The 22,645-nt window shown below is 53.4% G+C and overlaps 8 protein-coding genes across 8 annotated transcripts; 5 read left to right on the top strand and 3 right to left on the bottom strand.

Moving 5' to 3' along the window:
• Positions 1 to 1,734: 1,734 nt before the first annotated feature.
• On the top strand, positions 1,735 to 3,199 carry HD553DRAFT_342191 (uncharacterized protein; the record flags this gene model as incomplete). The annotated part of the gene is made up of 5 exons (XM_046182723.1): positions 1,735 to 1,742; positions 1,823 to 1,945; positions 2,021 to 2,304; positions 2,378 to 2,505; positions 2,579 to 3,199. The coding sequence occupies 5 exons, from the start codon at positions 1,735 to 1,737 to the stop codon at positions 3,197 to 3,199; spliced, it is 1,164 nt and encodes a 387-aa protein (XP_046036580.1).
• A 317-nt stretch (positions 3,200 to 3,516) lies between these two features.
• HD553DRAFT_272443 (uncharacterized protein) lies at positions 3,517 to 4,626 on the top strand (the record flags this gene model as incomplete). Its single annotated transcript, XM_046177760.1, has 2 exons — positions 3,517 to 3,786; positions 3,865 to 4,626. 2 exons carry the CDS (start codon positions 3,517 to 3,519, stop codon positions 4,624 to 4,626), a joined length of 1,032 nt encoding a protein of 343 aa, XP_046036579.1.
• A 1,597-nt stretch (positions 4,627 to 6,223) lies between these two features.
• Positions 6,224 to 7,488, top strand: HD553DRAFT_355600 (uncharacterized protein; the record flags this gene model as incomplete). The annotated part of the gene is made up of 2 exons (XM_046183827.1): positions 6,224 to 6,604; positions 6,684 to 7,488. 2 exons carry the CDS (start codon positions 6,224 to 6,226, stop codon positions 7,245 to 7,247), a joined length of 945 nt encoding a protein of 314 aa, XP_046036578.1. The 3' UTR covers positions 7,248 to 7,488.
• Positions 7,364 to 9,527, bottom strand: HD553DRAFT_335358 (putative organic acid transporter). The gene is made up of 8 exons (XM_046182190.1): positions 9,350 to 9,527; positions 9,027 to 9,101; positions 8,783 to 8,938; positions 8,363 to 8,685; positions 8,194 to 8,272; positions 8,068 to 8,113; positions 7,887 to 7,999; positions 7,364 to 7,785 (listed from the first exon to the last, which is right to left on the bottom strand). Exons 1-8 carry the CDS (start codon positions 9,387 to 9,389, stop codon positions 7,730 to 7,732), a joined length of 888 nt encoding a protein of 295 aa, XP_046036577.1. The 5' UTR covers positions 9,390 to 9,527; the 3' UTR covers positions 7,364 to 7,729.
• A 188-nt stretch (positions 9,528 to 9,715) lies between these two features.
• Positions 9,716 to 11,751, top strand: HD553DRAFT_32688 (S1/P1 nuclease-domain-containing protein). Its single transcript, XM_046181745.1, has 6 exons — positions 9,716 to 9,908; positions 9,987 to 10,157; positions 10,238 to 10,298; positions 10,376 to 10,432; positions 10,538 to 10,638; positions 10,782 to 11,751. The coding sequence occupies exons 1-6, from the start codon at positions 9,839 to 9,841 to the stop codon at positions 11,462 to 11,464; spliced, it is 1,143 nt and encodes a 380-aa protein (XP_046036576.1). The 5' UTR covers positions 9,716 to 9,838; the 3' UTR covers positions 11,465 to 11,751.
• HD553DRAFT_311471 (ubiquitin-conjugating enzyme/RWD-like protein) lies at positions 11,641 to 12,831 on the bottom strand. Its single transcript, XM_046179973.1, has 5 exons — positions 12,668 to 12,831; positions 12,437 to 12,551; positions 12,188 to 12,283; positions 11,942 to 12,066; positions 11,641 to 11,860 (listed from the first exon to the last, which is right to left on the bottom strand). The coding sequence occupies exons 1-5, from the start codon at positions 12,698 to 12,700 to the stop codon at positions 11,777 to 11,779; spliced, it is 453 nt and encodes a 150-aa protein (XP_046036575.1). The 5' UTR covers positions 12,701 to 12,831; the 3' UTR covers positions 11,641 to 11,776.
• Positions 12,832 to 14,759: 1,928 nt separating this feature from the next.
• On the top strand, positions 14,760 to 20,030 carry HD553DRAFT_272326 (Dbl homology domain-containing protein; the record flags this gene model as incomplete). Its single annotated transcript, XM_046177756.1, is given in 21 exon segments — positions 14,760 to 15,092; positions 15,161 to 15,369; positions 15,435 to 15,534; positions 15,593 to 15,735; positions 15,794 to 15,857; positions 15,922 to 16,230; positions 16,293 to 16,591; positions 16,717 to 16,780; positions 16,843 to 17,148; positions 17,212 to 17,623; positions 17,690 to 17,760; positions 17,820 to 18,084; positions 18,365 to 18,442; positions 18,504 to 18,589; positions 18,653 to 18,814; positions 18,881 to 19,000; positions 19,065 to 19,166; positions 19,348 to 19,565; positions 19,581 to 19,673; positions 19,739 to 19,840; positions 19,907 to 20,030. Coding segments are annotated over 21 exon segments (3,660 nt in total), but the record flags the coding sequence as incomplete, so codon positions are not given.
• A 373-nt stretch (positions 20,031 to 20,403) lies between these two features.
• HD553DRAFT_311467 (GTP-binding protein ypt5) lies at positions 20,404 to 22,568 on the bottom strand. The gene is made up of 8 exons (XM_046179972.1): positions 22,497 to 22,568; positions 22,211 to 22,312; positions 22,080 to 22,119; positions 21,916 to 21,932; positions 21,643 to 21,719; positions 21,446 to 21,532; positions 20,938 to 21,328; positions 20,404 to 20,857 (listed from the first exon to the last, which is right to left on the bottom strand). The coding sequence occupies exons 1-8, from the start codon at positions 22,540 to 22,542 to the stop codon at positions 20,694 to 20,696; spliced, it is 924 nt and encodes a 307-aa protein (XP_046036573.1). The 5' UTR covers positions 22,543 to 22,568; the 3' UTR covers positions 20,404 to 20,693.
• Positions 22,569 to 22,645: the final 77 nt, after the last annotated feature.

The following is a 22,645-nucleotide window of genomic DNA, read 5'->3' as shown; positions in this document are numbered from 1 at the left end:
CGCCACATTCTTGGCGCGGTTGTTCCTTGACCGATGGGTGTGTTTGCATGGGTTCCCGAAGCAGATCATTTCGGATCGAGGTACGTTGTTCACCTCGCGATTCTGGAAAGATTTGTGCCGCATGGCAAACGTGGAGAACAGTTACTCCACGGCGTTTCACCCGGAGACGGACGGACAGACCGAGCGAAGTAACTCCACCTTGGAGCAGTACTTGCGGTCGTACGTCAACTTCCTCCAGGACGATTGGGCGGAGTTACTCTCAATGGCGGAGTTTGCGTACAACAACGCGAAGCACTCTGCCATCGGGATGTCGCCATTTATGGCGTCCGAGGGAAGGGAGCATACCTTCTCCCTGCCAGTGCCCGGCACTAGGGAAGAGGCGGTGGAGTCGGCGGGGGAGTACCGAGACCGACTCGACGGGATCTATAAGTCGGTGAAGGAGGCGCTGGAACAGGCGCGGAAAGACATGGCGAAGTACGCAAATCGGAAGCGTACCGCAGTCCCTGACGAGGGTTACAACGTAGGGGACTTGGTAATGTTATCTACCAAGAACTTGGCATCGGTGCGCCCCAGCCAGAAGCTCTCGATGAAGACGCTGGGGCCCTTCCGAATCACGGAGGTCATCGGCCAGAGCAAGATGGCGAGGAGGCTGGAACTCCCCGCGCAATTACGCCGGGTGCACCCCGTGTTCCACGTGTCGTTGCTTATCCCCTATCGGGCCAACGAACTGGAAGGAAGAGAGGTGGTTGAGCCACCTACCCCCGAAGTCCTCGACAACGGCGACTTGGGGTATGTTGTGTCCGAGATCGTACACTCGAAGGCGTTACGATCCGGAAGGTCCGGGAAGAAGACCCAATACCTGGTACGGTTCGAAGGGTACGGGGACGAGTCAAACGAGTGGGTCAGCCCCGCTGAGTTTGACCACGACGACAAAGTCGTTGCGGCGTTCCACAAGCGCTACCCCCATCTACCCCAGCCCGGTCGACAAGAGTACGCCGACGCTTGATGCGTTCGGAGTCCGCATCTAGGAGGGGGATCCTGTTATAGCGGTCACGTGACGCGTCGGACGCGCCGTACGCGACTCCCGTATGCGACTCCCGCCGGGGGTACTTTTCGGTATTGTTATGTTGATGTAGAACTAGTACCCTTGTAATAGCTCTACATCCGTTATTACATTTAGATGTCTACCCATACCTTGCCTCATTCCTGCGTCCCGTCAGCCTGTCCAGGGGGATCCCCGTCGGGGGTCGCTCCCGGGCCTTACAACATCGTTCTTGTTCTGGCGTAAGCAGGAGGGGGTTTGTTTCCGCTGTAACTCGGCTGACCAATTTGTTCTATACAGATCGTCGATCAGGAACGTTTCATGTGAACCTACGCGAAACGTATTGTTCTAAGTAACAAATCGAGCTTCTCAAACGTCTCGATTCGGCAATTGGGGGATTTCGGCCCCGAAATCATCCTGTCGACTCGCTACTCATGATGTCATGAGTAGCGAAATGATACAGTCGTCATTGTTCACTCGTTCTCTTTGTTCTTGTCGACTTGACTCGATTTGCCACTCTCGCTAAGAACCTGAACGCATATATATATCCCCCCCTCCCCCCCTCGATTTTGCGATTTCCCCTACTTTCAAACTTACTCTCTTCTACTACAATACACACGCTTAGACCTACTCGTCCCCGATCTATCAAATTTACTCCCCCCGCAACTTATCTATCGAAATAATCCTCAAGAATGCCTAAGTAAGTAACATATCTTGTGCTTCTCGCTTCAGAAAGCCCATATCGCTGATGTTGACTCGGAATATTTCTTCTGCTCGCAGGAACGCCGCTCAACAAAAGAACACCGCCGCCGAGAAGGGCAAGAAGGCCGAGGCCCCCCCTGTCAACGCCGCCGCCTCGGGATCCGGCGCTCGAAAACGACCGGCCCCCTCGACCGAGGCCATGTTAGTCTTGAGTCTCATTTCCTTCGCAAAATTTCTGACGCTGACTTTCTCTCGCCGTATTTCTTTCGCAATCAGTCCCCCGCCCACTACCTCCCGGGAAATTCCTCCCGCCGACTTTCAGGTGAAGAACCTGCTCGCGCTCGCCGACAACGTCCCCGCCCCCGAGATATACGTTTGGGATTCTCGATTCGGTACCGTTCAGGCGTGGTGGCGGGATATTTCGTCCGTGCAAAAAGTCTGGGCCGGCAAGCGAGGGAAGAACAAGGGTGAGTTTCCCGCGCTCGAACTCGACCTTGAGTGGAAGGCGATGCGGTGCTCGACGGGGGCATATGTCGTGTGGAACGGGGATGACGCCGCGCGTGAGTTCACCCCTGATCGTTCGCAAGATATCTCTGGAAATTTTTCTGACGTTTAATTTCTCTCGCCGATTAGTTCACCGCTGGCTTATTCAAGAAGAGGATCGAAAGCTCCTCCCCGTCCCCCCCCCCAACGAGTGGAAGGAGTTGACGACTCCCGGTCGAAGCGGTGACTTCGACACAACCCAAGCTTCGGCTTGGCTTGTAAGTATAATTTCTTCAGCTTTTTTTCGTCCGCTCGATTTCACTCGCTGATTTTCTTTCGTACTAATTATAGGGCAAGTGGAAAGGCGGCTGGCGCCTTATTTGTCCTTCTTGCAAGGAAAAATACGGGACGGCTGACGGCGACGGTCTGACTCTCCCGGAATATCTCTCGGAGCAAGTTCCCCCGGCGAAGAAGAATTTCATCGACCTCCGCCAGAACGAGCTCCCGGATGAAGCTACCGGGCTTCAGATCGACTCGAACCCCCTGATTCTCGCCTGCTCGTACGGTGGCGTCGGAATATGCCGGTCGGCGCATCCCCTCGATCCCGGTTCAGCGTTTTCGTCCTGCGGGCCTTGCAAGTCGGCGGGTACCAAATGTAACGGAGGCCTCGGCGACGAATGGAACTTCAACATCGACGATAACACGGTCGCCGGAGTTCTTCGACTCGCAAAAATCGTTCTCCTTTTCGCGCAGGGAATGAAATGGACGACTCGCGCGGCCCGGGACGAGCAGGGCGAAAAAGCGTTCGAAATTCTGCGAGAGGGAATTTGCCACGGACAGCAAGGCCTGGCGATCGAAGGCGAGGACCCTCCCACGCACGACGCTACGCCAACCCCTGCGATCGTCGAGATGCTCAAGACGTTCCCGAAGAAGGAACAGGGGAAGGGAAAGGGGAAGGCGAAAGCCGAGTAATATTGCGATCGAAATAATTCTCTGACTTGTACGCTCGTGTTGTAACTTGTTCGATTTTATGTTTTGATACTATCATATCTTACGCGTTTCACATTGGAATATTTCTTGCGCCCGATTACTGCCGTCTTAAGTCTACAGAAATATTTCTCACGCGTGGGTCTCGGTTATTTCCACCTATGCCCCGCTTTCGACCGCGCCCGTAAGATTCCGACCGCGTCCCGATCAGTTCTTGTCTACAAGTGCAAAGAGACCAACCTCTCGTGCCCCCTTCAGTCAATGTCGAGAGCGATCGATCGAACAGACAAGAACACAGCAACATGTCGGACACCAGTGCTCTCTCGGAATACGCTCAAAAGGTCCTCCTCATCACCTTTCAGCTCGGGCTCGTCGTCTTGCGACCCATCGCCTTGGTCGTCGAGGCAGCGTCGGTCCCGCTCTCTCCGGATTTTTACCCTTTTCCTCTGGCGACTACCCTCCATGCTTTGAGGGTATCGCACGCTTACAAGGGCAGGGTCAAAGCTCTGGGGCATGAAGGAGCTATGAAGGCGAGGGGGTTGGGAGTGGAGTTGGCCGGGTATCTCGCCATGGTGAGCGACCTACTGGGGCTCATGTATCGTTGCGGGTGAATCATCAGCTCATCTGCACATCACGATCATCTTTGACAGGCCTGGGGAGGAAGTCTTGTAAACGCACTTCTCATGGGAACGCCCCCACCTCAACTCCTGACCGCATGGCCCCTTATCAACTACATCTCGGTCTACGCCGTCATCAACTCTCCCTTCATCTCGCCTTACCACCCCACCTCGGAGACTCTCGACACGGTCGTCCCCCTCATTGACGGTCTCACCCGAGCCTTCCCCATCTCTGGCGCCGTCCTCGCCTGTAGCACCCACTCGAACCCGGCCATCAGGAACTCGTTGATGTACCAGATCATTCTCGGTGGGATCTCGGCGAGCGGAGGTGGCATGGTCGCCAGTACCCTAAACGTCTTTTCACCCGAGTGGAGGCTCTCGACGCCCCCGATCCTCTCTTCCGGGTTCTTGGGATCGTTGGACTTTGTCGCTGCGGCGGTCTCTTCCGTCATCTTTGGCCTGCTCACCTCTTCTCACCCGGTCTATGTCGGGGCTACCAACTACCTATCTACCCTCCCCTACCTCTCCCCCGCCTCGAACAAAGCTGCCGCATCTTCCGGCGCTGCGGGCCCACTGATGACAGTTCTCGGAGCTCGCTCCGTCGTCGTCCTCTTCCTCTCGATCGTCTACGCCACCAAGGCCTATGTCTTGCATGGATCACCCAGCGTCGCCAGGGTCCAGGCGAGGAGGGCGAAGAAGGCTGCCGAGGCCGAAGCGAAAGCCAACGCGGGCGAGTCGGAGAAGCAGGGCGTCAAGGTCGATGTCAAGGTCAAGGAGAGCAAGAAGGCGATTTGAGGGGCTGTAGAGCGCTGTATGACAAGAGAATATGAGGAGATTTGTTCTCGATGGGCGGGTGGAAGTAGAGTATTTGTTTTGTATTCTGGATCGCTCAGGGTCGGTATATGAACCGGATGGTTATATTTGCGGCAACGTGATTAATTTACATGGATGACTGCTGAAACTACGTTCTTGCCCGCGGACACATGGGACGCATCCTTCAGATGAGGGTGGCTTCATAGTATCCTCGTGTTCTGAATAAGGTGCATAACCTGCATGACTGTAGGTTCAATCAACTATGCCGTCCACCGGTAATGAGCCGGTGCAGGAGAGTGTGACCTGCGTCATCTTGTGTCTGTGTCTGCGGCCCGCAAATCTCACATCTTGTCACTCGGTCCCATCAATATAATCTTATCGCTCAAGTCGGTTAGTTACGATCGACAGGATCTAATCTTATACCCAATCCCTGAAAGGTCAAGTGTTCTCATTTCAAACTCAACTTGTCGACGCAGATTCGAGACATTTGTCGAAAACTGATGAAAATCTCTGTAGAAGGAATTGAAGCGCCAATCACGAGAGGAAGGATACCCTTAAGGTTTTTGAGTCGGGAGGGAGGAAGACGACCGGGCTTGCCGAATGCAGTGAGCGGCCTCCGGACTTTTGGTCACAGTATTGATCATTGTCAGGCGAGTTATTGACACGTACCGGGGTACTTTCAGCAAGAAAACGAGCACGAGTTTCGCTCGCGCTTCGCCTGTATCGACGACGACTTTTGCACTTACAGTATCCGCCAGCCGCCTAGATTCCGGAATGTCATGATAAAGCTAGCCAGGACCTCTACTGTTTGACACACTTCGACAAAGTCAGCGATAGCTAGAATCTGGGTCGGTATTCGGGGCAGTTCAGCCGGTCGCAGTATGATTCGCTTGATTATTCCAAGAGATTCTACGTGGCACCAGCTAGCAATGGGCTTTACCTATATAGCTCGACTGGACTGACAGGCTGGCTGGTCGCTTTCATTTTAGCGTCTTTCAGAAAGGAGAATGGCGTCCAGGATCGCCACAGGCGACCAGCTAGATTCGAAATCCTGGGCGTTTACGTCTCCGGGGAAAGAGATCCCCACCAATACAACTCTATCTATACGTGATCAAGTACCGTGGTCACGTCAGAACGCTAGTATTGATCGATAGTCACCCATTCCTATCTGAGAATACCGAGAAGGCAAAAGATCTTAGGTTTTTCTTATGCACATCGTCCTGATTCCAGGTAGGGGTCCTCTCCTGACATACGTCGACGTCTACGGCGGGGGGTCGCTGTATGAGATCGCGTCCCAGCCGAAACATGATGAACCTTCCTTTGGTTCGATTGTCTGAAACGCGTGACCATGCGATGTGGCGCATCATCGGCTGCGATCAACCGCCATGACGTCAAAGGAAGGTTATCCGGTTCTCCGAGAGTCTTTGTCTCTTTTTCGGATTCCGAACGATTTCGCCCAAAGGAACCCCTCAGATCCAAAGACTATATAACAGGGCCAGAGGGAAAGAGCATATGATTCTCACTGCCACTTGCTTACAAACTTCAGATCCATCCGCTCCAAAACCTCTTCGACTGAGCGATGGAGCAGGCCGGAACGGAACGTTACGAGACTTACGTCGGCGACCCACCCTCTGCTCATCCTGCCTCGCTTCGACCGGCCTACGTTCCCTCGCCTCAACCTCATCCAACCCAAGAAGAACGTTCCCTCTCCCCTCCGATCTTTGTCAGACCGCTAGGTCCCGCGATTCCGTTACCCCGCAAACCTCGATCGATCATGTACAAGGCCAAGATCCACGACCTCTTGATCTATGCGTCCTTGATCATCTCGGCGCTGGCGCTCATCCTGGCAACGAGGAAAAATGCAGGGACCGGGCAAGGATTGGCAGCCAAGGGCAAGGAGTTGGTGGAAAAGACGACGGACTTGGTGCATGTGGTCCCGCAGCCCACTTCGGCTCAACAGGTGAGTCGTGAACTCGTATCCACGATATCCTGCTGGCGTGACGCTAACGATCTCTCTTGGGTAATCATCAATACATCAGGATCAACCCGAAGCTGTCATCCACCTCAAGTTCCCTTCTTACCCACCACCTCCCGAAACTCCTCTATCGCCTCTTCAGAAGTTCCTAGCCTACCTCCATCCGGCGCCCTACCTCTATCCCTACCCCTACACGGTAGAATCCGCTCAATCTCTGGCGTCGCAAGAACTGCTCGCGCTCTTGTTGAAGCTGGATCCGGACGTCCATGTTCAGGGCCAAGGGATCTCTGTCGGCGATCTGAAAGCCATCGAGAAGTTCTTGCTGAAGAACGACTGGGTGGCCGAACAAGCCACCTTGGATCTCCTCGCCCGGCACTTGTTGATGCACGACCTCGATCTGGACATCGACGAAGAGCCACGTGACTCGTCCGCAGGCTCAAGTCGATACAACAGGCTTCGAAGGATTATCGATGCTATTCGCCCGACCACGAGGTCCAGCAGACGTGCCGAAGAAAGACAGAAGGAGAAGGAGAGGCAGAAGCAGCTCGAGGAGAGGGAGGCTGAGTTGGGCAAGAGGGAGAAACAGGTGGTCGAAGCGCTCAACGTGTTAGCGAAGGAGAAGGAGTAGGGTCAACTGAGACGGACGACCCCCGCTGATACGAGCCAACTCTGAGGAGAATATCCTGTTAGACGAAGAGAAACGATCACAAACGCCCTCGAGTCGATGAACGCCCTTTTTACGATATGATACTTTAATAAACGAGTAGATTGAGAGGTGGATAGAGGTGGATAGCTAGCGGGACCGGTCGCGATTTCGGAAAAAACATAAACAATGAGATACACGTCCATCTACATCTAGGGATGACAAAGACAAAGATAATGACACTTCTGCAAACCGAAAAGTAGTATAGTGTAGACTCGACTCGACTGCATATGCACAGCACAGACTTCGCTGCTTTCTCTCCATCACACGGGCGCAAATCCCTGATCCGCCCCTTTTTTCAATTGTTCTTCTTCGCTACATGCGTTCAAGTGGTAATTCGTCTTTTTTGCTAGGTGTTGGTTCTTGTTATACTAAACCTCCAATTTTGTCGATAGGTAGTGCTAGACCTAGACGTAGGGAGGACCAAGGTGGTTCCTCGTGATCGTCGTCAAAGCCTCGACGACTGTAATTGATAAACTTGATTAGCATCCTATTGCCAAACCTACAAACACCTCCATCCGGAGGGTCGCGCGCCAGCAAAGACGAGAAGCAACGTGGACTCACCCAAAAGCAAGACTCCACCACCGGGTGCCAACCTGAGTACTTTCGGGGTGAAACCCTTGTATAGCGCGCCGACGCCTTCTTCCTTTACTACTCGAACAAGGGCGGGGAAAGCCCTGCAAATCGAAGCATCACAATTCAATCAGCTCCAGATCTGGCTCGACGCGAGAGAAGAAACACATACCACTCTCCAGTCCCGTGCAGCTGGATACGCGATTTGACCACGTCGACTGAAAAATCACACCGGGCCTCAGCGGTCGCCCAGAATTGACTACGAGATGGCTTTATTCGACGAAGCCTCTTCTCTCACAAGGCGTGTTCAGTACGGTTCCGATAGCTCCTCCCACTGAACCTGAGAGGAAGTTGTTGAAGAGCTCGCCCGACTTGGACTGGATTGCCGTCGAGTGTCATGACCACGAATTGTCGTTTTGAGTGGGTCAGCGATCGAGACGGAAAAGCGATACGACCCTCGAACCCACCTCGGCTTTGGGCAACAACGACCTGATCTGGAAGATGCTCCCGAAATACCCTCCGTTCCAGCTGACGTGCCTCCAAAAGGTGGCCTCCATCCCGACATACAGACCCAACGGTCCCGACCTAGCCAACGTCTTCTTGATCACATCCAGGGGTCCGGTGAACGTGGAAGCCTTGTCTTGTAATCGGATCTTGACGAGCTCGAACGGGGTGACGAGGAAGGATTCGGTCGCTCCGGCCGCACAACCCGTGAGGATGGAGATGGACTGGGTCATGGGGATGGTAGATTTCTTGGTGAAGACGTCTCCCCAAAAGGCGTTGGCGGCGACTACCGATCGATAACAGCAAGGCAAAGCGAAGCAATGCAACGAGAGGCGGTCGTCAGCGCCATCTGCCAGACTACGTCTCGTGTCGTCTCGACTCACACTTGGTAGCCCTCTTCGGCGCCTCCATGGCGAACGGTGCCAAGATACCCCTGTACAACCTCCCGACACCCTCTTTGGCGACGATATCCTTGAGCATGCCAATCATCCCGAACTGGGATTTACCCGTGTTGAGTTGCATCCGGGTCTTGACCGTGTCTGTCATGTCCACCGCGCATAAGGGAGTCAGGTTGAGATTTTAGCACGGAATCTGGAAGACATACAGGAGCAGATATAGCATGCTTACCGAGAGGGAAGAGCAACATGAGCTCGGTACATCCTGCGAAAGCTCCGAAACTGAAGGTGTAGACGAAGGGCAGGGCTGTCGAGCGTATCCCGGCGCGTTCAAGTGCAAGTGCGAGTAACAGCGTATCATTATGATTCGGAGGAACAGAAGAACGAGAAGACGAAGTCAGTTTTGAAAGTCGAGATGATACAGTGTGTGTCGCCGGAAATGCAAGCGAACGCTCGATACCCCAGATTTCGACGTATTGCGTTGTCATTTCGGGCGAACGCGAATCATCCGGGGCTACACATTCAAACGCGACCAGAGAGGACTTCGAGACTCACGCTTGGGCTTGGGTTTCGAGGAGATGGCGGCGGAGGACATGGTGGCGGGTGTGAACGAGGAAGATTACGGAGAGCTATGGTGACAAGAGGTGAGAGGTCGAGCAAAAAGTATCTGAACGTCGATGGATGGGTTATCGCTGTCTTTTGGCTGGCTGTCGCTGTCCAACGACCATTCCCCCGAAGCAAGCACCCGAGTTGGCGATATACGCGTCGCCCCCTCTCGCTCTATATCGGACCGTATCCGGCACAAATCGAATCGAAGGGGTGATCGGATGCAAAATGACTATAAAATGCTTCCGGAGGGAACGTGGGGATAACGGGTGCGGGGCCAGGTGATCCAGGTGATTTTGATATCACGAGGCACCGAGGACATCGACCATCATTCCACACAATCCCAGTCACCTCGATACTCGATCAGACCTCTCGAGCAAGCTCACTTCTCTGCCACAGAGATACATACACGCACAGAGGCATCGAGTAAACTGCAAGATGAAGCTACTTGCTCTCATCGCTACCGTCGCCTCGCTCGCGACCCAAGCCACGGCTTGGGGTCAAGACGGTCAGTCGTCCTGCTACGCCAATTGCCCATATCTGTTAAGTTCAACACCTGCCTTTGTCCTCCTTACATCTTCTGCAGGCCACAAGATCGTAGCCACCATCGCCCAAGTCCACCTCCATCCTACGGCCAAACAAGCGCTCTGCAAGATCTTGCCGCCCGAGGCGAAATGTCACTTGGCTCCCGTGGCCGCCTGGGCGGATCAAGTCAGGGGCAGACACCCGGAGACGGGTCCCATGCATTATATCAACCGTGAGTTTCAGCTTCGGAGCAGATATCTTCGATTGGGAGCTGATATGTATTTGGGATGCCTATCTGCGCGGGGTTCACAGCGAGGTTGGATAAGCCGGGAGAGACGTGTACTTTCGGGGAAGACGGGTGGATCAATGACAAGTACGTCCACCATGGAAGAATATCAGCAGAAGCGCAGATCGTTTGCTTACGTCCCGAAACCCGTCCGGGTGATCCAGGGTCAACGTCGTGACCGCCATCCACGAGAAGACCAAGAGGCTACTGAACGGGACCTTGTAAGCTTCCTTTCCCTCAACACCTCATGCTTCCCCTCCTTCTAGATTCAAGACAAAACTCCAGATCAGGCTGACAATTCTGTCGGCTATATACGCGACCGATAGCGGCAGGGAAGATGACGAGACCTTGCGATACTTGATCCACTTTATGGGAGATATCCACCAGCCGTTGCATTTGACGGGGTATCTGCGGGGCGGGAACGACGGTTAGTCTTGCTTCCTCTGTCTCTGGCTTGAATAAGCGATATGCACTTTTCTTGGCAGTGGAACTGACAAAGAGCTCTCACTGTTATTCAATGTCGATGTCTCTTTCTGGTTTCCCGCATTCTGCACCCGCCTCGCTTTATAGCCTGGGTCAACTTCTACGGCCGTCGTCAGAAACTACACTCGGTCTGGGACAGCTCGATCCTCCTCCGCAAGATCGCCACCCTGGGCAACTATACCAGCTCGACCGGGAATCGGCAACTCGAGTCCGCACTCAGGGGAGACATTTACGACCCTTACGTGAGGTTCATCGTCAAGGAAGGCGTTTGGGGGTGGTGGAAGGAGAGCAGTAAGGGTTGGTTCCAGTGTCCGGAAGAAGGGGAACATTTCCCTACGAACGACGAGGTGGGCGTGAAAGTCGAGGGTGACGCAGGGATCTGGCAGCAGGTCGGGCAGGTAGTCATCACGGCTTTACCTACCGCTTGGGGCAACGCTCTGATCAACAACGGCCTCGTCCGAGCTCCTACGCCTCCCGAATACTCCTCCCCTTCAGCCCTGACCTCGTCGAACCTGGATGGCTGGCTCCCCGCCTGTCCTTACACATGGGGCAAAGCGTTACATCCATACAACTGCAGATACGCCTGGCCCAGAAACTACCACCCTGGGATCGAGTTGGACGATGGGGAGTACTTTGAAAAGATCACCAACGACAAGGTGTTTGAAGAGTTGTTGGGCAGGGCGGGGATCAGGTTGGCAGCGGTCCTGAACGCGATTTATGCTGAAGGAGAGGTGGCGAGGAGCGGAGGGGCTTGGTTCGCCGAGCACTAGTGAATTCGAGTTTTGAAGGCTGCGGTGCACCCGGATGGTACCCGGTCGCACGCCGAAGAGAATACGATTGGACCGAAACCGAATCGCGCTGTGTTGTACGACCTTTATGATCGACTGTTTTTACGAAGATGTACGATCCCGAGTACTTGTTTGAATAGTCTGCGCAATCTTCATATGCTTTGCTTTTTTGATGATATATATTTAAATTCGCTAGAAATAAAACAAGATCTCTCGACGAGACACAACGTGGGACCTGAGAAGGAAGAAGGATATATCGGATCGTGCGGTTATGGAGCAAGTAGGCGTCGAGACCTAGACGGCGTATTTCTGCGTCCATTCTTTCGACACGGCAATGGCACCCTTCTCGTCGTCCTTGTAGTGTTGTGCCACGTCGTTCTGAACAAGCCAAGACAAACGTGTCGGCAAAAGTCAAGTAAACGGGGGCCGGGATCGAAGTGGATGTGAAACAGGACTCACGGCGAGAGGGTCGTCAGGGTTAGGAGCTCCTAGCAGCGCCTGAACGGAGAGGAGCACAGTTCGAATCTGAAGAGCGGGCGACCACTTGTCCTTGAGGATGTCAAGACAGATTCTCCCGAGCTTGTCTGCGAGGCGGACAGCAGTCGATCGCGGCGTAGTCAGCAGCCAGGTCCTTCTGAGTGGTTACGATACGCATAGCATGGAAAGAGTGGGAGGGCGACAGAAGATGACAAAGGTCGGGCTTACCGATGTTGGGGTGGTAGATCTTGGTGAGGAACCTCACTTTGGGAGGTGCCATGGGGTAGTCTTCCGGCAAGAACAGTTCCAGCTTGAAGATTCCGCCTGTAATCCCGGGCGAGCCAGAAGGATAATCGAGTCAAGACCACCATCGAGACCGGTTTTCAGGAATATCGTGACGAGCGAGAGTCGGTATGAAATCGAGTTCAACACACTTCCTGGATCGATGACAGGAAGTAGGCGGGAAAGTTGACATACCCTCGAAAGCACTCCCACCGGGTCCATCGATCTTGACATCGAAATAACGCAGATTGTCCTCATGAGGGTGAGCCTCGATACCGGGCGGCGAGTCTGCTACGAGCCTCTCGGTCTCCTATATGGGTAGAACAAAGATACTCGATGTCAGAGTTAGTACAAGCTATTCAGTTGCGGCTTATCCATATCGCGGAAAGGGATATGCATGCCGGCTGACAAGGACCGATGACGAACCTTGAGGATACGCTTGGGTAGGTTGGCAGACATTATTGTACCGGTGCTTCAGTCCGAGCTTCCTGTCCAGATCAATTGATAGTGTACGTTGTGTGGTCTTCCGTCGTCTGTGATGAGTATGCGGTGTTTGCCTATCGAGATGTTGTCGAGTGCACATACCCACCCTTGGCCCTGGCTGGGTTGATCGTTGCTCATCATCGGGATCAGTAGTGATGATGCGGGCGTGACATGGGCGGGGGTGGAGCGGACATTGACACGTTTTTCAAGGAGAATAGAATAGAACGATCGAGAGCATGTCCGTCCATGTCTCGAATGACGACAGCAAAGGGAGAGTTACACAGCTTACACCGTCGAGCTATGATCACATTGGTTGTTGTCAATGGGGAAATGTGCAATCACAACCTTGAGATCTTTACTCTATCATACAGCCACGACATACCTCGACTTTGATCCTCTCCGACATAGCTCTCTGCTGCGGAGACGAGCGTTGCCAAGATAGATCCGAGGATCGTCCTCTGCCGCGCCTGAAGATAGCAACGACCTGGGAGATGAGACTCGGCAATCACATCCGTATCGACAAGAACGAAGGGCCATGAGCAACAATATTCACTACGATCAGTCAAGGGGATATCAACAGGATGCTCCGTTGTATGCAAACGATGATCGAGTCGCCGGCCACGAGCAGCACAGACCTCACTTGCGACCGGCTTTGACCGACCTGAACGACTTTGCCGACGAGCCGTACGGACAGTCAGTGAACCGGGTAGGCAGCGATAGCAATGGCGACCTACCACCAGGATACCTCAAGTATGACAGACCGCCTTATGATGGTCCTATATCGCCCATCACCCCCCGGATCCCGGTGGCACAGCACGCCAGCTTGGGTAGACGAACCTTGCCGGTCACTCCCAAAGACTCGGCGGGCAACCGGACGTCTAGCATGAATGGACGTCGACCGTTACCTGCGCCACCAGGAGCTTCAGGATTCAGTCCGGTGGTGCTGAACGATTGGGACTTCGGGCCTCCTCCTCAGGTTACGATCAATGGGGATCGCAAGACGTTGCCTGATCCCGGTCGACGAGGGGAGAGCGTCGACACCGACATGAAGCGTGCCTCTACAGCTTCGTCGAGACGACCGTTACCACCGAACCCGAATGCGACTTCAAGCACGGATACAAGGTATTCTTCAAGACCTTTACCTCCCCCGATCCCATCTCCCAATCCATCATATCTCAGCAATACCACCGCGGCTAGCACACCATCAATCCCTTTACCTTCCCCGAGTCCATATCCGCTCAGCTACCCTGGCATCCCGGTCACTCCGTCTTTCCCCGGATTCTCCCTACCGAATCCGACATATGGAAGCCCCATTGCTTCCAACTTTATGTACCCGACAGGATCTCTTCCGCCCGTTCCTCCTCCTTTCGTACCCCCAGGCGGGTTCTTGCCGGGGTATCTTCCGCCGCCCGCATTCCCCGGGATGGGAATGGGAATGGGTACGGGACCGGGGATGCCTCCCGTGTATCCTATGGCACCCCCGCCTGAACTAGCGGATCAGCAGTCAGAAACTAGGTACGCAGAGGTTGGAAGGCCAGGCGATGATCACGGAGACGGAGGACAGGTCACACCACGTCCTACGGGAAGAAGGGATCAACAGGATTATTTCGGCGGCCCACCTCCACCTAAGAGTCCTCCCCGGAAAGAATCATCAGAGCCTGCTAGGCAAGGGCGTTCGTTTGGCCAGGAGTATCTTGCGAGTCTTTCCGTATCGGACGAGCCGGAAGAGTATTCGCCGTCTATCGTGGACTCGTATCAGAGGCAAGAGAGCGAGGCGCATCTCTTGCATTCCGATTCATACAACTCAAATTCTGGTCAGAGTACGGATGAAACTTCTATAAATCGGAGGGAACAGCAGAGAAGCTACGATCACCCTTATGGACAAGGACCTGGAGATGCGACGCACAGGGAAAGCGTGGTATCCCTCCCGCAATCTGTGAGGACTTTCGGGGAAGGTCCTTCGAACCCGGGGGAGAACGGGTTGCAGCACCGGAGGACCTATTCCCGGGATCCTCAGTTGCAACATCGAGGTTCGTTAGCTCCTTCATGGCTGGAACAGAATCAAGAAGGAAGACCTCCGGCTCGATGGGTCCAGAACAAGCTGTTTCTGCATCAATCACATGCTGCAGGGTTTTCACCAAGCGAGGTTACGGGCGAGGATGGACAGGTCGGTGGGGATGGTTATTTCGATGAAGAGATGGAAGAAGACTATGACGAGGAGGAAGCCGAGGAACAGAACGAGATGAACTTTTTCAGTCCGAGCTTGTTGAGTCACGTCAGCGTGCAGTTGAGGGATCGGGTTGAGAGGAATAGCCATATCAAGGGAGGGATACCTTGGCCGAAAAGTTTCACAGGACGGGATGTTATCGTAAGTTGAGGTACATATACTATTAGCAAAAGACGCGTGTCTAATCGGACCATCAATCGCTATCGCAGACCACTATTCAGTCTTTCATGCCAGAGCATACCCGGTCGTCCAGCAACGATCGGCGTTTCGCCGTGACTGTGGCGCACTCGCTGCAGAAACAGCTGTTGTTCGTCGAGGTCGACTGGGACGACAAACCGCTCAGCGACTCGATCGAAGACGTTTATCAGTTCATGAACGAGATTGAGGGGTTGCTCGGCAGTACCTACGAGTTTCCGACGTAAGCAGAGTTGTGAATATCCTGGCATTGTCGATAATCCGCTTATCCAAGTGACCGTGATATAGAGGCGTCGAGACCATGGCGACCAAGTGTTATAGTCCTAGTTGTCAAGGAGCAGGTACGGGAGGATGTTACTCGCCCATGTGTCCATACAAGATCAGTCCGGTATGTCACGGGAAGAAGGGTATCAATGTTGGCCTACTAACAGTCTCTCGATGATCAGGAAACGTTCCTCTCGTCGACCAAAGCGACGAGCACTTCTCAGAGCACGACGTCGGCAAGAGAACCGAGAGCGCAGACCTGGTCTCGGCGAGTGGATCAAGTGCTTATCGATCAGATGTCCGAGTCGGAGAAGAAACGTCAAAAGTGGGTACCGAAGTAGTAGTGCCTCGTCTCCGGTATTGACGGCTTGCTACCCCTACAGCATCATATACCAAGCTATTCAAGCTGAGGAGCAGTATGAAGCCGATTTAAATGCGGTGGAGACGGTCAGTCGAGAAGGTCTTGCGAGAATCGCAATGATGCACCTTGCTTACTGTATCGCGGCAACAGCTCTTCATCAGCCCGCTCAGGCTAGCACAGCCTCCTGTCATCAGGTCGCTCAAGGATCTCGAGGATCTGATTTCGACCTTGTTCGGCAATATCCTCGAACTGAGGGCTGCCAACACGAGTCTGCTGGAGTTCTTCACAGAGAGGCAACGCGAACAAGGTGGAATCATCAGTACCATCGGCGACGTCTACCTGACAGCGGCTGCTGAATTTCGAAACCTGTATCCGGATTATATTGGTCGATTGCCAAGAGCCGAGGAACGTCTCAGGGAAGAATTGGCAAACAACTCGAATTTCAGGTTCTTTGTTGACGTGAGTCTATCAGTCGAGCTGAAGGCGCGGCCAATACTGACGCCAAAGTTCTTTGTTCTCAGCGAGTCGTCAGGCAGAACGAGAATCGCCGAATGGACATCAAATACCTGATCACACGACCCGCTACACAGCTCAACCGATATCCTCAAATCTTGGAGGCCATCCTCAGCGAAACGTCCCACGAGAGCCCCGACGCGACCTTCCTGGTGGAAGCGATCAAGGCGATTCGAAACCTGAGTCTAACCGCCCAGCTAAAAGTGTGGCAAGCATCGGCCAACCGAGAAGAGATTCCGCCTACGGAAGATGCCTTGGTTCAGCGCGAGAGGGTCGCACATCAGGCGAACATGCTGGACAAGCCTTGGTCAGAGTTCGTGTCGGTCGAGGATATAGCAGTGATGACGGAAGATGAGAAGAAGGTGCAGCAGTGAGTAACGGTTGAGTAAGTTGGCTTTGTGGGTTGCCGCTGAAACTTCTTCCGCTCGACAGTACGATATGGGAGTTGATCCAGGGAGAGATGACCTATGTGGCGGATCTGCGGGTTATCGAAACGGTTTGTTGAGAACTATGCCTGACCACCATTGCGTGTGCTCGTGCTCATGCGACCACTTCCAGGTCTATATCGACGGTCTTCGCTCGGCAGATGAACCGATCGTGGACAGACTGCGGCTAGAGATCTTCCTTGACGATGTTTTTCACAACTATCGCAGCCTCCTGGAGATTCACACCGATCTATTGGAAAAGCTGCACGCACGACAAGAGGAACAACACCCTCGTGTCGGGTCAGTCAGTGATCTCATTTATGATGCTGCTCTGCGTTGGCAGGATGCCATCATCGAATACGGGAGCCATTATCCGAAAGCAAAGTATGCTTGGGAACAGGAGCGAAGGACGAATCCAAAGTTTGCGACCTTTTTAGACGTGAGTAATAGAAAGCATGACGTGCTGTCTTGAGGATCGTTTACATTGATCTGTAATCAACAGCAATGCCGCAATGCCTCTGGAACAAATAGGCAGGACATCGGACATTTCGCATACAGACCGGTGCCGCGTCTTCTGCGATACACTCTGCTACTCAAGGACATCTTGAAACACCTTACTCGGACGGACCAGTCGGACAACCTCGATATATTCACGATTCCGGAGGTCGTCGAACTAATCGATTCCCAAGGAAAGCTTATCGAAAAGGGAGTGGAAGAATCTTCGGCCAAAGTGTCGCTATGGCAGCTTCCAGACTCGCTGTCTGGAGGCAAATTCGGCAAGGAAATCGTCAACGACCTGGATCTGACCAACCCCATGAGAGAGCTCGTCCACAAGGGTCGTTTGCTACGTCAACCCGAAGGATCGATCGCGGCTTCGTGGTCTGAACTGCATGCTTTGCTGTTCAACAACTTTTGTAAGTACTCCATGTTATCAAACATCACGCCATCGAGACTTATATGTCTGGGTCATCGCGACGTAGTTGTTTTAACAAAACTAGGAAAGTCGAAAACCAGCTCCAACGTACCACCTCGGTATTACATCAATCGGAAGGTTGGTTTCATCCCGGCAGAGCCATCCGTTACATGAATTGACGTAGGATTATGCTCCAGCCTATTCCCTTAGAACTCCTGACGCTCGGAAGTTTCCACGACCCTCCACAGAGCAGACGGGTCGGCCTTTTGAGGACCTTCCGAAGCGAACGGCATGAGAGTAGCACTACACCGGCGTCCGATTCGGAGTCTAGGACGGTGTATCCCTTTACTTTCAGTTTCATGGGATCGGGGCAATTGGGTGGGCAATATACGTTATGGGCCGACTCCGAACTGAGTAGGAAGGAATGGCAGCAAAAATTGCTTCATGCCAAGGCGTTGCGTAGTGCCGACATAGAAGCCAACAAAGTAGGCCCCCATTGAAAATGGCTGTTGACGCCACATGCTGACATAGTCGTTGTCGATAACTTCAGATCTTTGAATTGAATGCGCTAGCGCTCGACACCTTCTACGCCTCTTCGTTGTACGGGACCAACCCGGTCGTTCGACCGGAAGATCAGCAAGCTTTCACTGGCAGAGTGACTTGCTCTGTTCCGTTCCGTGGGTTTGATCTCCGCTCGGCCTGTCTCAGACCGCTGCTGAACGCCTATATCATCGTGACGCAGGTACTGTCGACAATCGGGAATTGGTAGCGATCGGTTGCGCGGAAGGGGTTTGGATTGGGTTGAGGTCGGATCCGCGATGTAAGTAGCGGTGTCCTCATGTCCTTGGCTACAGTGGAGCTGATCTGTCGTCCCTTCATAGCACTTCGAAAAGTCTTGCATGTAAAAGCAGTCACGCAGTGTGCTGTGCTCGAGCAGTTCAGTCTGTTCCTTGTGCTATCCAACAAGGTATGTCTCGCCAAAGCACAAAACCGGTCACAACAAGAGACTGACTGCCTTCACCACCTCCAGACCCTGCTTGCCTATCCCATGGAGTCGCTGGTACCTTCGAGTCATTCGACGGGTCCACCTCCGAGAGGTCACCAGAAGCTGAGCGATAAGCACGAAGTGCAATACTTTGCTTGTGGCCAACTTAGCGGACGCACTCTGGTAGTCTATCTGCGCAAGAAAGGCGTGAGTCGTAACAATGAGAGAACAGTCAGGCATAGTGTTGACTCTATTTGTGTCCGCGAGTCGTAGCTCAACAGTGTCTTCCGTTGTCTGGAACCTATAACCGGACGAGAGATGGACGAGAACCGGAACCGACGAGCGTTTACACATTTCCTCAATGCCAAGAACGATTGGTTCCGAGTGTACAAGGTGAGATGACCTGGCACGAGAGTGCTATGCATCGGAATCTAGACCTGACCTTGCTTCTATGCAGGACTTTTTCGTACCGTCCGAGGCCTTCCACGTACATTTCCTCCGCAACAAGCTCATCGTCGTCTGCCAGAAAGGTTTCGAGATCATCGACCTCACCGAGTGCGTATCTTGTGGTCATTTGGTGGAAGACAAAGCTAACCCGCTGCTACTCTAGGTTGAACCCCGGATCGATTCCAGTCTTTGATTCGGCGCGGGTAAAGAATGACGCTGCGCTTGGCGCTCTCAGATCGAGATGCGAAGCAGGAGCTCGGCCTCTGGGCATATTCCGCTCGACCGAGAGCGAGTTCCTGCTCGTCTATGATACGTTCGGATTCTTTGTTGATCGTCACGGATACCCGAATCGAGACATGAGGGCGATCGAGTGGGAGGGACGACCCGAGAGCGTTGGCTTCCACCCGCCTTATGTCGTGCTGTTCTCCGCGCCTTTCATGGAGATTCGCCACATCAGCGACGGCAGGCTGCTCCAGATCTATTGTGCCAAAGACTTGAGGTGTTCTTGGGAGTGAGTCTATTGAAGTCGCAAGGCAGATGATGCGATACTGATCGTACGGATCAATCGCAGTGGAACAAGTGCAAACCCGGAACACGGCGTCCCAGTTCCAGGACCATTGTGAGCCCCCTCGATCGCGAATCCTAGCACAATTAGAGCTAACTGTCGTGCGCGATGCGATGTAGGGGCTACACGGAGGACATGATCTCGCCAGAGGCCCGGCTGCACATCGTTCAACGGGCAGACAACAGTCGCGGCCAGCCTCGAAACGCCATCAGCCAGGATGTGTAGGTTGCACGACACTGCCAACGAACATATGGCTATGGACAGCTCACCTATGATTATCCTTGCAGCTATGAGCTTTGTCCCACTTTGTTGCTCAATAACCCTCTACGAGACCTGTCGACCCGCGATAGCACGTACTTTCAACCCGCACCCGAAGTCCATTACGTGAGTTCGCGACCAAGTCGCTCTTGATTCGACCATGTCTGACTTTAACCTTTCCCGCAGGCCAACGGCGGCCCAAGCAACGCCTACGGTTACTCTCCATGGACATGATCATCAACGAAAGCCTGATTCTATCTGCCTGGCGCAGATATCTTCGATCGAAACTCATAGGATAGACAGATACGAACTTCCTCCCATCTTGCAGATATCTACTTGTACTCAGGTCCAAGAGGGAACATGCCGAGCCCGCACCCTCATCTCAGAACTCAGTTGTATCCTTGCATTTTACGTATCACGTGTATCGATCGACCATTTACGACAGTAAGCTTTCCGTCACTTGTGGGGAAATGGAGGAGAAATACGAGAAACCTCTAAACGGGACCGACCGAAGGAGCCGGAAAAGTTTGAAACAGGCTTTATGTTATTCGGTACAAACACACTATTACAAACTAAAACAAACACAAGCGATGAGAGACAATCCAAAGTCATTCTGTATAGTAGGATCATCTCTAGCGCTGGAAGATAGGTGGAAGCAACGACCAAGGGTGGAACCGATACACGTACATGCTCCGCAGACCCCCGGTACCGATTGAGAGTGGGTCAGTCCCGAAGGCGCGGAGCAAAGCCAAGAATGGCGAATTCAGGCGAGGCAAGACGAGAGGAAAGGCGCAGCGGGAAGTACCCAAAGTACCCTTAACAACACCCTCCTTGTCGTTTCTGCGTCTGCTCGCCCAGATTGACCCTGTTGCCATCGTTCGCCCCACCCGAACCCGCCGCACCGGCCGCTCGACGAGATCCTGCGTTGGACCCAGCCGGAGTGGACTTTGGTGCGATCGAGTCCATCGGTAGGTTTTTGGCTGCGGCACAAGACGTCAAGCGAGATTTTAGCTCGGTGGTCCTTGCATCAAGTCGATTTTGAAGAGATTGCGGGACGTACCGATCTCGGTAAAGATCTCTTGCACCCCCTTGCCCGTCTTGGCACTCGCCTCAAAGAACAATAACCCTCCTGCCTCCTTGGCGTACCCTTCAGCTTCTTCCCTCGAGACCTGCCTGACGTTGGGGTTGGCATCATCCGTCGTCGTGACAGCCGGGACGGCAGTAGCCGCCTCCGCATCCTTCTGACTGGATGTAGAACCCATTTCTTCCCTGTCCGCCGTGCTCTTTGTCGTCACATCTGCCAACTCTTGTCCCTCTTCCTCGTCCGCCTCCTCGTCGTCGGTGTTGTCGGTCTTCTTGGCCTCGCCAGTGGATGTGGACGAGAATGGAGAGACGCGCGAGACGGCGTCCTTGCTGCCCTGACCGGCTTGTCCTTCCGTGACCAGATCCAGCTGTCATGTGTCATCCAGGACAGAGTCGAAAACGAGACAGAGACATGAAACCCGTACGGTCATCAGTAAACAGATTCGAAAAGTTAACTTGTCGCGGAGAAGAGCCAAGAAACCCACCTTGTTCCCGACGAGGGCGATGACGATATTAGGGTTCGCCTGGCGTTGCAGCTCGTTCACCCACGCCTTGGCCTTTTCCAAAGAGCTCTTCGAATGCCAAAGAAAACAGAATGGGTTCATGTCAGCCTCTCAAAGCATTGAATCACGATGAGACAAGGCTGCAATCTGGAGGTGAAGAAGAGAAGAGGGTCACTCACGGCCTTGGTGATGTCGTAAACCACGACAGCGGCCGCAGCGTTCCGGTAATACATGGGTGCGAGCGAGTGGAATCGTTCTATGGTCGGCGCGGGATTTGGAGTTTCGGTCGAGATGGTAGGTAGGCCGAGTTTGGTATATCATGGTGATGCAATGTGATGCGAGGATTGCAGCACAAGGTGGATTTCAATGGATATCGTGATCAAGTAAAGAGAAGTAAATGAAAGGTTCAGCACACAGTCACGCATTCGAAAGAGCCAAGGACCGGTTCGTACCTTGACCAGCAGTATCCCTATATGTCCTCAACCATGATGGCAACATCAATTCCCCGTGATCCATATGACATGGTTACAGAGTAGCGGAGTACATCAAGAAAGTCGTTCTTTGTCAGTCTAGGCTTTAAATACGGACAATGGACAAGAGGGATGTCGAGACTGACCAGATCTCAAACTTGATGACCTTGTCTTCCAAACGACATTCTGTTCGTCCAGACCAAGTCCCCGAGATCACGTTGATCAGCAACCACGAAGCGACCAACGTCCGTTATGAACCTCGGAAGCACGGACGTACTCTGCGTCAAGAACGCCGCCCCGATGGTGGGCGAGTTGTTCTCGTTGAAATCGTCATTGACGAACCGGAGGACGACCGAGGATTTCCCGACGGCCGCTTCGCCTGCGAGTTCATACGGTACATAATGATACGAGTATTAGCTCTCTTCCCAGTCCTTGTGGTTGTGCATGATGAGAGACTAGAGCAGGAATGGTAATGGAGTTGGAATGAAGTCGTGGTCGGATGCAGAAAGGGAATGACGTCCATTGTCTCTTGTTGTCGATCTGGAGTGCGGGGAGATGCTCACCGAGGAGTACGAGCTTGACTTGAATAGGTTTTGCTGTCTCTGCCATCGTGTGTCTATTCGTGAATGTATATGGTCGGGGTGTTGCTGTCGAGACTGGATGGATCAAGTCCAAGTGATGATGAATATGATGAATGATGTCGTTGCGAGAG

Source organism: Filobasidium floriforme (genome assembly GCF_021052385.1).
Source record: "Filobasidium floriforme strain CBS 6241 chromosome Unknown HD553scaffold_11, whole genome shotgun sequence".
In the NCBI taxonomy this organism is placed as follows: domain Eukaryota; kingdom Fungi; phylum Basidiomycota; class Tremellomycetes; order Filobasidiales; family Filobasidiaceae; genus Filobasidium; species Filobasidium floriforme.
The sequence above is the reverse complement of the archived record's forward strand: the minus strand, read 5'-3'. Positions and strand labels throughout refer to the sequence as shown.

Excerpts from the sequence above, each read along its gene's own strand:
- HD553DRAFT_311467 (XM_046179972.1), bottom strand. The coding sequence starts at position 22,542 with ATGGCAGAGACAGCAAAACCTATTCAAGTCAAGCTCGTACTCCTCG. Across the intron at positions 22,313-22,496 it reads AGTCAAGCTCGTACTCCTCG|GCGAAGCGGCCGTCGGGAAA; the intron begins GTGAGCATCTCC and ends ATGAACTCGCAG. Across the intron at positions 21,533-21,642 it reads TTTACGACATCACCAAGGCC|AGCTCTTTGGAAAAGGCCAA; the intron begins GTGAGTGACCCT and ends TGGCATTCGAAG.
- HD553DRAFT_32688 (XM_046181745.1), top strand. The coding sequence starts at position 9,839 with ATGAAGCTACTTGCTCTCATCGCTACCGTCGCCTCGCTCGCGACCCAA. Across the intron at positions 9,909-9,986 it reads CACGGCTTGGGGTCAAGACG|GCCACAAGATCGTAGCCACC; the intron begins GTCAGTCGTCCT and ends CATCTTCTGCAG. Across the intron at positions 10,158-10,237 it reads TCCCATGCATTATATCAACC|CGAGGTTGGATAAGCCGGGA; the intron begins GTGAGTTTCAGC and ends CGGGGTTCACAG.
- HD553DRAFT_311471 (XM_046179973.1), bottom strand. The coding sequence starts at position 12,700 with ATGTCTGCCAACCTACCCAAGCGTATCCTCAAG. Across the intron at positions 12,552-12,667 it reads TACCCAAGCGTATCCTCAAG|GAGACCGAGAGGCTCGTAGC; the intron begins GTTCGTCATCGG and ends CTACCCATATAG. Across the intron at positions 11,861-11,941 it reads ACCCTGACGACCCTCTCGCC|AACGACGTGGCACAACACTA; the intron begins GTGAGTCCTGTT and ends TGGCTTGTTCAG.
- HD553DRAFT_335358 (XM_046182190.1), bottom strand. The coding sequence starts at position 9,389 with ATGTCCTCCGCCGCCATCTCCTCGAAACCCAAGCCCAAGC. Across the intron at positions 8,686-8,782 it reads GCCGAAGAGGGCTACCAAGT|TCGCCGCCAACGCCTTTTGG; the intron begins GTGAGTCGAGAC and ends ATCGATCGGTAG. Across the intron at positions 7,786-7,886 it reads TGGTGGAGTCTTGCTTTTGG|TCGTCGAGGCTTTGACGACG; the intron begins GTGAGTCCACGT and ends TATCAATTACAG.